Raw genomic sequence first — 13,419 nt, 5'->3', positions numbered from 1 at the left:
TCCATATTCACAATATGAACAATCTTGGTCAGCTATAAACACACAAAAGAAACACATAATGCTCCCTTTATCAGTTCATTCCTCATCCACGAGTCCCTTGAATTCTTTTTCTTCAGAGTCTGAATTAAACAGTTGGGCGAATACGGCATCCAACATCCTGTCTCGTCAAAGTTGTCATTAATCGAGTCAGTGTTGCTGCTCTTGTCTGGCAGTTCAGTGACAATTCCTGTCTTCCGGAAAGCTCGGACCACAGTTGACAGTGATATATCAGCAGATAGTGGCGTATATCGTCCAGCATCCAGCGCTGTCTCCCCGTCTTGGTGAACCTGTGTTTCTCTTCCGTCATCCACGGCTCCCACGCTGGTCGCAGTCTAGCTTTGAATTCCCTGTTGACACCTATATCTAGCGGCTGGAGTTCTTTTGTCAATCTATTCGGACTGATTGCGAGTATTGAATTCGTGTGGTTCACTCGTTTTTTGATACTATCGGTGATATGGGAGAGCATGGAGTCGTAGATCAATAGGGACAGAGCTATGTGAAAAAAGCCACCCGGTCTTTTCACGTAAATTTCTCTCAACCACTCACTCATCTTTACTTCACTATCCATCCCTTCGAGTTAGCTTTGATGACGACGCCGGCTGGAAAGTTTTCTTTTGGCAAGGTCTTCTTGAAAATTACAATGGGCCATTAGCCTGGCAGATGAGAACTACAGTGAAGGATGAGTTCTCATTCCCTGTGGTGCAAACATTTACCGTACATGCTCCCTTTTTATCCACAGTGCGGTTCACAGGAATATCAAAGGTGAGTTGAACCTCATCCATGTTTATGTGCTCTGGCTGGATCTTTTTTTCAGTAATCTTGTTTTTGTAGTATGTGCCGAAAGTGGCCAGCTTTTCTTGGAAGTCTTGATGTTGCCGTGAAACAGTAGTTCACGTGCGGATGGAGATATTGTCTTTTCATAAACCGAAAGCACCAAGCGGGACCACCTCTAAATTCATTGATGTTAAGTTCGCATACTAGTGCCCTTGCCATCATTCGAATAGTGATTGTACACTTCAACTTGCTGCTCTCTTTTCAACAACCCACTCTTCGAGTTTGTCCTCCAACTATAGCCATCTCGCTTTGTTCCCTCAGAAACTCTGTTTCATCTTCTTTACTTGGCGCAGATCATCTTGTTGCTTCCTCCACTTCCGCACCATTGATTCGTTAATGTTAAATTCTCTCATTGCTGCTCTATTCCCGTGTTCTACTGTGTGACCTAGCATTTAAACTCTACGTCGTAAGCGTGTCTCTTAATAGGAGCCATTTTGGGGTCTTTACACAAACACATAAATGGAAATGAAACGTCTCGCTTCACACAGTCATATATCCCAGCATGCACTATGCGCGAGTTCTTCTCCAGGAGAAAATGGAGTAGGTGCCTGCATAGTTACGAGACGTGCTGCGAATCAATATTGATCCATATATAAGGTTAACTGGATTATAAGGCGCAGTGTCAGCTTTTGAGAAAATTAGTCTCTTAGGTGCGCCTTAAAGTGTGGAAAATACGGTAATCACATGAGAACTAGCATAATACGAATGTGGGCCTAGCGATATTAGGTATTAGATTTACCAGTCTAATGCTAATGCTAGCTTAGTAAAGATGATAGCTGCGCTAGCTTAATGGTAAACATTAGCTTTGTGAATATATCAATTAATAAATGAATGATGGATGTTATCCACTCTAAGCTAAATATTCTCTAATATACAGGATGATATTGAGACATGAATTAACAGGCAAACATTTTCAGTCACTCAGCGAAGAACAAGAATCATGAATAATTAGCTTTCCTGCCATTTCTATTCCTGACCAAGAAAAGTGTCCCACTCTAGATGCTTCATCTTGCTGTATTTGTATTGCTCAGTGTTTGTCTTTTCTTGGCCATATCGCTGTACACTGAACATCTTGTACATTGAGGTATTCAAGGTAAGCTGCAGTTCTGAAATATGACAGAACTTGAAGATAAAGCTTTCTTGGTAGCTTCATGCTTGAGTTTTCTCAAATCCTCAGCAATTTATGCACGTCTTTTCCTCCCAACATGTTTCTTGTGACCCTGGTGACTTTTTCTTCTTTTCCTTTCAGCTTGTCCTGTCAGGGGTTCCCAAAATGTGTCATCTTTTTCCATGTAAGCCTATCTCCTGCATCTTCCTTTCTAACACAACTGCCCTCATGTCTTCCTTCACAACATCTATCAACCATCTCTTTGGTCTTCCGAACGCTCTTTTGCTTGACAGCTCCATCCTCAGCACTCTTCAAACAATTTTTTTCATTTTTTTCCACCTCATATTCACATCATTATATTTAACTTTCAAGTGAGCTTTTCAGCATTTCAATACAATTTGCCTCAAGTTTAATTTATGTAAAGCCCAAGTGACATGCCTATAAACACCCCTTCTGACACGAAAGCTCTTTTCAAAGAAGAGAACATCTCACAATCAAGTGAAGTGACCGGGGCAATATTACCTTATTGTTTTGAGCCATATTTAGATGATATGCGGATCACTTCTAACTAACAACAGACTCTCCGACAGTATGGCAGTATGGAGCGTACTCAGCCGCGAGCGACGACAACAAAAGATTTGCGTACATAAGTCAGGGATGCTAAATGTGTCAATGTGTGCATCGGTCATGGCTTCGGCGCCGCGATGAGCGAAGCCGTGATTGGCGGATAATGCGCCGAGCCGTGCCGCTTTACAGGATTGTCGTCGCTCATTTCACACCCCTGACTTATGTACGCAAATCTTTTGTTACGTTCTGAGAGGATTACGTCTTACGATTACGTTATTTTTAAGTAGCTCTATACACACCGACCTGTCATTTGGAACCCACAAAGCTCTCGTCCTTTGCACCTGTGCAATCCATTTTTCACGACGAACCGGGTCTTTCGGAAACATATGAATAGTAAATCCATTCTTCCGAGTGTTCAAACAATATCCAGCAAAACAATGAGCTGGCAGTTTGGTAATACGAAGGAACTAAGAGCTACCTTCCAGCTGGTAAAACTAGTATAAACACACAAGACTGCCTGAGTACGCTTTTGCTGATAACATTTCCGTGCTTCTTCTCCAAAACAAATCCCTTGAGAGGATTTTTATGGCAGGAGTTAAAAAAAAGCCATACATGTCAAAATCATGTTTTGTGGTGAAAAAACGTATGGGTCCATTCCGGCTGCCTGTTTTTAAAAATCAAAAACATACTAAAAATCATGCATTTCATGTCAGTGAAGTTTTAAGGATCACAGGTACAAAAATTCTCAAAAATCCTAAAAGGATTAATCACTGCTTGTGAGCAAAAGGAAAAAAACGATCTTACGCTTTAATCTTGTCAGTAGAGTCCTTTACACCATCAAAGTCATTGTCAAATATTGGTCCAGTGAGAACATTCATCCCATTTCTTCCAGTAGAATATTTCTTCAAAAGGACTCGCTGAAAATAAGCCCATATTCCTGAAGAAAAAAAGGTGTGGAAAGACAGTGATACAAATGAATGATTTGAATTAAGCAATTAAAGAATACAGAAAAATAAACCTGTAGATCAGGGGTGTCAAACTCCCTTTGGTCTGCGGGCCGAATACAGCTTAATTTGAGATCAAGCGGGCCGGACCAGTAAACTCATTGCAAAATTACATAGAACTAACAATAAGCCCACTTTTTTCCTTTGTATTAGTCACTAATACTAATAAATTAGTGCAAAGAATGAGTAAATTATCAAAATGTTTATAAACAGAATTTTCCTTTTAATTATGAACAATATATTATGAACAAGAGAATAACATAAGAACATGAATAAAGTATGTGCAATTTTAACAACACTTTTACACAGTTAAACATATATTTAAGTGTGTTGTACATAAAAATGATCACAGAAATAGTAACAATGTTCCAAAAACATTTAGTACCAGCCTTGTGGAACTTAAAAACACTCTTTTTCAACATCTGGAAAGCAATTTGAACAAATGAATAACTTTCACAGCAATTATTCGTCTTGCTTGGAATTTGCCCTTGAAACTTGACATCGTTTATCCTGCACAAGTGCATCAATATGAGGCATCATGTCCTGAGAAGCAGCCAATTTCAGAATCTCATTCAAATGCTTATGTGTGAGCTTTGAGCGCAGCTTTGTTTTATTAATGTTCATTAGTGAGAAAACTTGCTCACAAAGGTAGGTTGTCCTAAACATGGACAATGTTTTAGCAGCTAAGTGCTGTCAATGCGGCATAGCCTGGTAGGAGGTACTTGTAAAATGCGTCCAAGCTTACAGAGGCAAATCTGTCCTTCAGTTCTACATCACACTGCAAATCAATGATTTCAAGTTGCATGGCAACGGGCAAATCAGAAGCTTTGACTGTGAATGGTGAGCGAAAAACTGTAAAATCTGTTTTGAGTTCGCTAAAAACCTGAAATCTTTTCTCAAACTCCATCAACAGCCCTGAAATCTTCTCTTTGTACCATTTCACGTCAGAATTAACGCTTGCTGCACACATATTTTTTAAACAGGGAAAATGAGCAGGGTCACTTGAACTTGAATGCACGTATGCTGTCATAATAATGTGTTACAATTTTTTTGCGTCCCTGCAAGATTTTGTTAAGAATATTCAAGTGCTCAGTGATGTCAACCATAAACGCAAGGTCCTGCAGCCACAGATGGCACTGTACTTCCTTAACAGGTTTACCTTTTTCTCCATGAATTGTCCGATTTCATCACGTAAATCAAAGAAGCGCTTTAGCACAGCACCTCTGCTTAACCATCGTACGTTCGTGTGATAAGGCACACCATGGATAATGTTACAGTCACTGAGAAAGCTGTTAAATTGACGATGATTGAGACCTCTGGCTCGGATGAAATTAACAGTTCGGACAACCACCTCCATGACGTGATCCATTCTTAGCGATTTGCTGCATAATACTCCTGATGCAAAATGCAATGAAATGTCCAAAAATTACCTCCCCCATTTGCGGCTTGTACTTTATCTCTGAACTTTGTCACAACACCTGCCTTTTTACCGATCAATGACGGCGCACCATCAGTAGCCAGGCTTACGGCCCGTGACCAGTCCGCTCTGACTCTGTCCAGCGCTCCAACGACGGAGCTGAAAATGTCCTCAGCTGTTGTGGTGTCGATCATCGGCACCAGCTCGAGAAACTCCTCTGTGACATTCAAAGTCTTGTCAACTCCACGAATGAATACGGCCAGTTGAGCGACGTCCGCGATATCAGTACTCTCATCAATCGCAACAGAAAATGCCACAAATGACCCCACTTTTCCGTTTTAGTTGGTGGTCCAAATCTGCAGAGGCTTCTCAGGACACACAATTTCAGCAGCCGTCAGCAAGCAGTTTTTGATGAACTCTCCATCACTGTACGGCTTTGATGCCATTGCTATTTGGCTCGCAATTAGGTAGCTGGCTTTCACCGCACCATCACTGGCTTCTCGGCTCCGGGTGAAAACAGATTGCTGTTTCTTCAGACGCGCCATCATTTCATTTACCTTCTGTTTTCTCAATTCTCCATGCAAACTGTTGTATTTTTCACCATGCTAAGTTTCGTAATGGCGCCGAATATTGTATTCTTTAAGCACCGAAACTTGCTGCTGGCACACCAGGCACACGGGTTTCCCATTCACCTCCGTGAACATATAAGAACATGTCCATTTTTCTTGAAAAGTCCGACACTCTGTGTCTACTTTTCTCCCTTTTGACAAAGACATTTTGCTGATGAGGGTGCGAGGCAAACGGAAAAGTAGATAATGCAATTGTCGCCAATAGACGCTGTACAGACGTTCAATTTTACCAGGTCAAGGTGGTCCTAGTTCCGCTGCAGTGTTGCTTTCATGTTGTCTGCACGTACTAAAACACTGCGCCCCCTAGCGGATAATACAAAAACTAGAAATTTTAAAGAAAATTCATATTTTTTTAAACAATGCAGCTTTCTTCCCCGGGCCGTACCAAACCACCAGATGGGCCGGATCCGGCCCGCGGGCCGTATGTTTGACACCCCCTGCTGTAGATGGTTTGAAAATGATAAAAAATCAGAATACATAATTAGTTATTATTTAGTGATTTCAAAACTTTATGAAGCTAAGGGGGTTGGAAAATCTCAAAGCAGAGTAACAAATAAAAATGTCACAAAAAGTGGCTATATTAACTACTGTATGTACTTTCTGTCATCCCATGAAAATGTATATTTTTCTGTCTGTCACAATGTCTAAGTGGCATAATCCATCTATATTCTACCACTTTTCTGGGTCGTGTCGTGGAGGCAGTAGCTCCAGCAGGGATGCCCAGAGTTCCCTTTCCCAGCCACATCAAACAGCTCTTCTGGGGAGATCCCGAGGCATTACCAAGCCAGCCAGGAGACTTAGTCTCTCAAGTGTGTTCTGGGTCGTCCCCAGGGTCTCTTTCCATTGGGACGTGCCTGGAACAACTCACTAGGGAGGCATGCAATTTAAATTCCCCAGCAATCTCATCTGGCTCTTCTCAATGCAGAGGAGCAGCGGCTCAACACTGAGCACTGCCTGGATGACCAAGCTTCTCGCCCTATCTCTAAGGAGAGCTGGGGCATCCTGCGGAGCAAACTAATTTTGGGCCCTTGTATCTTGTTCAGCTTTTCACCATAGGTGAGTGTGGGAACGGAAATCGACCAGTCACTTAAGAGCTTTGTTTTTCGACATAGCTCCCCCTTTACCACAGCGGCTCGATACAAAGTCCACATCACTGCAGATGCTGCATCAATCCATCTGTCAACCTCTTGCTCCATTCTACCCTCACACGTGAACAAGACCTCAAGATTACTCCTCCACTTGTAGCAGAATCTCATCTCCGACCTGAAGAGGGCATGCCACCACTCTACAATACAATCACAATCTGTTGCCTTAAAATCCCAGTGTCATGAGCATGTCCTTCCTCATCCTGGTGCGCACCTGCTCCAGTAAGCAGACGTGCCCAGGTGCTTCTTGTTCGCGCTGATTAATGTCAATATATATTGCCATGTGTGTGGTCTTCTCCTTTGCCAGCTCATTGTACCTTGATGTCACATTTCCGCAATTCCATGTTCACGTCTTTGATCCTTTGTGGACTGAGCCCTGCCTTGTTGACGACCTTGCTTCCTTGCCTTGTGATTAAGACACTGTTGTCTGTTTGGACTGCCTGCCCATGTATCGACCTTGGATCAGATAAATATGCTCTCTGAACTGTACTGGTCCTGTGAGTCGCGCATCCTGGGTTCAGCCTCGTGTTCTGGTCATGATAGAATGATCTGGCCACGATATGGACTCAGCCGATTCTGATCCCCTGCACAAGGTTCTCCAGGCTGAAGGTCTTCTCCTTCCCCAACATGAAGAATATTCGACTACGCTGGTAGATAAGGCAAAAGCAATTTGAAAATGACATTGTACAAAAAGGTCCGCCTCCTGTGTGAAAGTGATATGTTTTTGTGTTCTTTACTTCAGCATCCACTCATGTTTGATGAGATTTTAAGCGAGAACTTAAAATAGGGGCAGGTCGCGGGGTGTTTTCCTGTACTGTGCTGTTGTTTACACATGCGCAGTGAGCTAAAGGTCAGAAAAATATGACTGATGTCTTGTTTTTTTTCTCTTAGCACGCCGTCGCGATCGACTGCCCAACTGCCCGATCGATGCATTGAGCACCCCTGCCCCAGAGTGTTTTTTTTTGGTCAACTTTTTCATGCCTTTGGTGTTTGCATGTCTGTAACTAGCATAGATATAAAGGCAATACCCAAATCTGAAAATGAGCATATACATTAAGGAGTTGGAATGTAATAGGATACTACTGGTTAGCAAAACACTCGTGTCACATGTTCCAATATTTTTCCTCACATTAAATTGTTGGAGTGGCACGGTAGCTCAGTTGAAAAGCATTGGCCTCACAGTTCTGAGGTCACGGGTTCAATCCCGGACCCGCCTCTGTGGCGTGTGCATGTTTTCCCCATGCCTGTGTGGGTTTTCTCCGGGCACTCGGGTTTCCTCCCACACACCCCCCCCCCCCCCAAAAAAAAAAAAAAACAACATGTAACATTAATTGGACACTCGAAATTGCCCTAGTTGTGATTGTGAGTGCGGATGTTTGTCTAAATGTGCCCATGCTGGCAACTAGTTCAGGGTGTAGCCTGCCTCCTCCCATTGACAGCTGGGTTGATATGAAAGGGTCTTCTTGTGTATGAGTTTCAGATGCAAACACCAGAGAAGTAAAAAAAGGTTACATTCTATTATGTGCTATAGTCGTCAACTGACTAAAAAAATGTTTTCAGTCGATGAAAATAAAGTAGTAGTGTACAACATAAGAACAAAGGGGATTTGCAGAGCTGTGGGAATTATAAAAGAATAAAGTTGATGAGTAACACAATGAAGTTATGGGAAAGAGTAGTGGAAGCTAGACTCAAGGAAGAAGTAAGTATCTGTGAGCAACGGTACGATTTCATGCCTAGAAACATTACCACAGATTCATTATTTGCCTTGAGGATTCTCGTGGAAAAGTACAGAGAAGGTCAGAAGGAACTACATTGTATCTTTGTGGATCTTGAGTACCAAGAGAGGAACTCTGGTACTGCATGAGTAAGTCTGGTGTGGCGGAGAAATATGTTAGGATAGCACAGGACATGTATGAGGGCAGCAGAACAGTGGTGAGGTGTCCCATTAGTGTGACAGAAGAATTTAAGGTGGAGGAGGGACTGCATCAAGGATCAGATCACAGCCCCTTCCTGTTTGCAGTGGTCATGGATACGCTGACAGATGAGATTAAACTGGAATCCCTTTGGACCATGATATTCGTAGATGACATTGTGATCTGTCGTGAAAGCAGGGAGCAGGTGGAGGAACAATTAGCAAGATGGAGGCATGCACTCGAAAGGAGGAGAATGAAGACTAGCCAAAGTAAAACAGAACATATGTGCGTGAAAGAGAGGGGTGGAGGGGGAAGAGTGAAGCTACAGGGAAAAGAGATAGCGTGGGTGGTCGACATCAAATACTTGGGGTCAACAATCCACAGCAATGGTTAGTGTGGTAAGGAAGTGAAGAAACGGGTCCAAGCAGGTTGGAAGAGCTGGCTGAAGGTGTCTGGTGTGTTATGTGACAGATGAATTTCTGATAGATTAAAGGGTAAAGTTCATAAAACAGTGGTGAGGCCATCCATGATGTACAGATTAGTGACAGTGGCACTAAAGAGACAACGGGAAGCAGTGTTGAAGGTGGCAGAAATGAAGATGTTGAGGTTCTCACTTGGAGTGAGCAGATTGCATAGGATTAGAAATGAGCTCATTAGAGGGACAGCGAAAGTTGGATGTTTTGGAGACAAGGTGAGAGAGAGCAGACTTCAATGGTTTGGACATGTCCAGAGGTGAGAGAGGGAGTATTTGTAGAAGGATGCTGTAGATGGAGCTTCCAGGAAAAAGAGCAAGAGAAAGACCAAAGAGAAGATTGATGGATGTTGTGAGGGAAGACATGAGGGCAGTGCATGTTAGAGAGACAAATGCAAAGGATAGGCTCACAGGGAAAAAGATGAAGCGCTATGGCGACCCCTAAAGGGACAAGCTGGAAGGAAACGAAGAAGAAGAGGTCTCGGTGTTCAATTACTTTGGGAGGGAACTGTACAGTATATGCTGAACAAAATTCTTACTCTTGAATGCAGGATACATGGGAACGGTGTTGGTTATGAACACAGCTTCATACTTTTTGTTGATGCCTGTAGATAATTCTGTCAAAATAAAAAATACATTTGAATCAAATAATATCATAATTTTAAACTGAACTGAACTATTTAGTACAGTATTTAACATTCTTGATGAGAAAATTGTGTTTCAGTGTCAAAGGCCACTCAAATATTAAAAATAGAAATATATAAGAAAAAATATCATATATATAATCTTATTTTCCTTTCTTTCCATCTGCTTCAATATATATATGCGCTCAGGACTCGGTAACAAATTTAGCATTCACATAAATTTACAATAATTAAGCTGTATTTAAAACAGTTTTAATTTCCTTAGTAGAACAACATTTTTACTTACGTGGTGGGTATAGGAAGGCATATGTGAGATGCTGTTCTGCTTTGTAGTTTGTACAGGACTGGGTGAAGGCTGATCGAATTCTGGCATCTGGCCGAACACAGTTGGTCAGCACTTCAGGCAAAGCAGAAACTTCAACCTGATTGACCACACCGAGGACCACATTGGAAGTATCACATATGTGAATTATTATTCTAATTATTATAGATAAAATTCCTTTTCTTGTTTTTTGTTGCTTTTGTTCACATTCACTGGCACTACTGATCCAATGTTTCAAAGCACCCCAAATTTTCCATCTTTTTTCAACTGAAGTTTCTGCAGCTGAAATCCTCCTTTTAATCCAAATGAAAGCACAAGGGGAAAAAATATTCAAGTTCCCCCACCCCGCAAAAAAAAAAAAATAATGGAATCAATACAAAAAAATATTAATGACTTCTACACAATGACTTGTTTATTAAAGTTGCCACTGTGCACAGATTTAATCGGTGAACACACTTGTGGCATTCTTGAAAATGGAAATCAAATATTCTTCAGAAAGTTCTTCCCAATTCCATTGGGGAAGTTCCCATAACTGTCTGGCATAATAACACTTGACTACAGTACTGTATAGTTCTAATTTTTAATGTAACAATGGTGGATTAAATAGCAAAGTTTGTGGTCACTCTCATAAGCTATAATCGTCATGGCAGATTCAGTTCCAATGAATGAGAGTAAGCAGATGAGCAGAACCACAAATTACAGTATTCCGCTCTTTTATTTTTCACTCACGTTGCCTTTCAGATCAGATCAGAACGCTTGGTGAAAATTGTGATTCAAAAGCATTCATATAGCCATCCATTCATCCATTTTTTCCTGCTTCTCCGGGTCAGGTCGTGTGGGAAGCATCTTCACCAGGGATACCCAGACCCAGACCAAACCAGACACCCTCTATGCCTCGGCTACGCCTAGAAATTCTGTCCATAAAAATTGTGAACAAAATCGGTGACAAAGAGCAGCCTTAGCGGAGTCCAACTCTCACCGGAAACGATTCCAATTTATTGCCGGCAATGCGGACCAATCTCTGACAATGGTCGTACAGGGACCGAACAGCCCATATCAGGGGGCTCAGTACCCCATACTCCCGTAGAACTCCCACAAGGCTCCCCGAGGGACACGGTCAAACGCCTTCTCCAAGTCTGCAAAACAGATGTAGACTGGTTGTGTGACCTCCCATGCACCCTCAAGGATCCTGCCGAGGGTGTAGAGCTGGTCCACTGTTCCATGGCCAGGACAAAAACCACATTGCTCCTCCTTAATCTGAGATACGACTTCCCGATGGACCCTCCTCTCCAGCCGGTGACGGTACACTCCTTTCCCCTACTGATACGCCGGACGGTGGACCAGAATTTCCTCGAAGCCGTCCTGAAGTCATTCTCCATGGCCTCACCGAATTCCTCCCACGCCCGGGTTTTTGCCTCAGTGACCACCGAACCTGCATTCTACTTGGCCAGTCAGTACCTATCAGCTGACTCGGGGGTCCCGCAGGCTAAAAATGCCCGATAGGACTCCTTCTTCAGCTTGGCAGCATCTCTCCCTGTTGGTGTCCACCATCCAGTTATGAGGTTGCAGCCATGACAGGCACCAACCATCTTACGGCCACAGCTCCGGTCGGCCGCCTCAGCAATGGAGGCGCGGAACATCATCCACACGGACACAATGTCCCCCACCTCTCTCGGAACGTGAACAAAGTTCTTTCAGAGGTGGGGGTTCAAATTCCTTCTGACAGGGGACTCTCCCAGCCATTCCCAGCAGACCCTCACGATACGTTTGGGCCTGCCACGTCGGACCGGCATCTTCCCGATCATCGGAGCCAACTCGCCACCAGGTGGTGATCATTTGACAGCTCCGCCCCTCTCTTCACCTTAGTGTCCGCAAGTCCGATGACACGACTACAAAGTCGATCATCGAACTGCTTCCTAGGTGTCCTGGTGCCAGGTGCACATGTGGACACCCCTATGCCTGTACATGGTGTTCGTTATGGACAATCCATGATGAGAACAGAAGTCCAATAACAGAACACCACGTGGGTTCTGATTGGGGGGGGCGTTCTTCCCAATCACGCCCTTCCAGGTCTCACTGTCATTGGCCACGTGAGGGTTGAAGTGAGCGAGGAAGCTCTCTCGAGCACTCCTTCTAAGGACTCCAAAAAGGTGGGTACTCTGAACTGCTGTTTGGTGCATAAGAACAAACAGTCAGGACCCGTCCCCTCCCCTGAAGGCGGAGGGAGGCTATCCTCTAATCCCCAATGTACAGTACAAGCCCCGAGCCGGGGGGTAGTTTGTATACCCACAGCTGCTCAGCGTCTATCACCACGGGCAACTCCAGAGTGGAACAGAGTCCAACCCCTCTCAAGAGGACTGGTGCCAGAGCCCAAGCGGTGCATAGACCAGCAATACCAACAGCTGACTGAGACACGGGGGACCCTGAACTGATTTGCTAACCAATTGCAAGGCACATTGAGACAGACAATCATTCACACGAATATATTCCTAGACCATACACCTATGGGTAATTTAGTCTTCACTTAACCTACCATGCATTTTTTTGGAATGTGGTTGGAGTCCCCAGTGAAAACCCACACATACAATTTGAGAACATGCAAATTCCACACAGGAAGGCCACATTCGACCCCCTTTATACTCATAAAGTATTAAAAAAACTCTCCAAAAATATATGAAGAGTTTGTTTTCAAAACGAGACAAAGGCATTTTTTTCAGATTTACCAAACTCGCGCCAAAATTATCCATTCACTGGATAATTTTGGCGCGAGTTTCGTAAATCTGAAAAAAAATGCCTATTTCTCGTTTTGAAAACAAACTCTTCATATGGTAATATGTACACAATGACTTGTTTATTAAAGTTGCCACTGTGCACAGATTTAATCGGTGAACACACTTGTGGCATTCTTGAAAATGGAAATCAAATATTCTTCAGAAAGTTCTTCCCAATTCCATTGGGGAAGTTCCCATAACTGTCTGGCATAATAACACTTGACTACAGTACTGTATAGTTCTAATTTTTAATGTAACAATGGTGGATTAAATAGCAAAGTTTGTGGTCACTCTCATAAGCTATAATCGTCATGGCAGATTCAGTTCCAATGAATGAGAGTAAGCAGATGAGCAGAACATTCGACCCCCTTTATACTCATAAAGTATTAAAAAAACTCTCCAAAAATATATGAAGAGTTTGTTTTCAAAACGAGACAAAGGCATTTTTTTCAGATTTACCAAACTCGCGCCAAAATTATCCATTCACTGGATAATTTTGGCGCGAGTTTCGTAAATCTGAAAAAAAATGCCTATTTCTCGTTTTGAAAACAAAC

The 13,419-nt window shown here is 42.9% G+C and overlaps 1 protein-coding gene across 9 annotated transcripts in view; it reads right to left on the bottom strand.

The window, feature by feature from the left end:
• The window catches only part of enpp2 (ectonucleotide pyrophosphatase/phosphodiesterase 2), a 221,093-nt gene that overhangs the window by 27,668 nt on the left and 180,006 nt on the right, over positions 1-13,419 (bottom strand). For 7 of the 9 annotated variants that reach the window (XM_061820089.1, XM_061820090.1, XM_061820092.1 and 4 more), the window contains 3 exons: positions 10,059-10,194; positions 9,668-9,745; positions 3,353-3,485 (listed from right to left, as the gene is read on the bottom strand). In XM_061820089.1, coding sequence (XP_061676073.1) covers positions 3,353-3,485; positions 9,668-9,745; positions 10,059-10,194 — 347 coding nt within the window. The remainder of the gene's footprint in view (positions 1-3,352; positions 3,486-9,667; positions 9,746-10,058; positions 10,195-13,419) is intronic. The other 2 variants (XM_061820096.1, XM_061820094.1) reach the window with 2 other exon arrangements.

This window comes from Syngnathoides biaculeatus, chromosome 5 (assembly GCF_019802595.1).
Source record: "Syngnathoides biaculeatus isolate LvHL_M chromosome 5, ASM1980259v1, whole genome shotgun sequence".
NCBI lineage: Eukaryota > Metazoa > Chordata > Actinopteri > Syngnathiformes > Syngnathidae > Syngnathoides > Syngnathoides biaculeatus.
The sequence above is the reverse complement of the archived record's forward strand: the minus strand, read 5'-3'. Positions and strand labels throughout refer to the sequence as shown.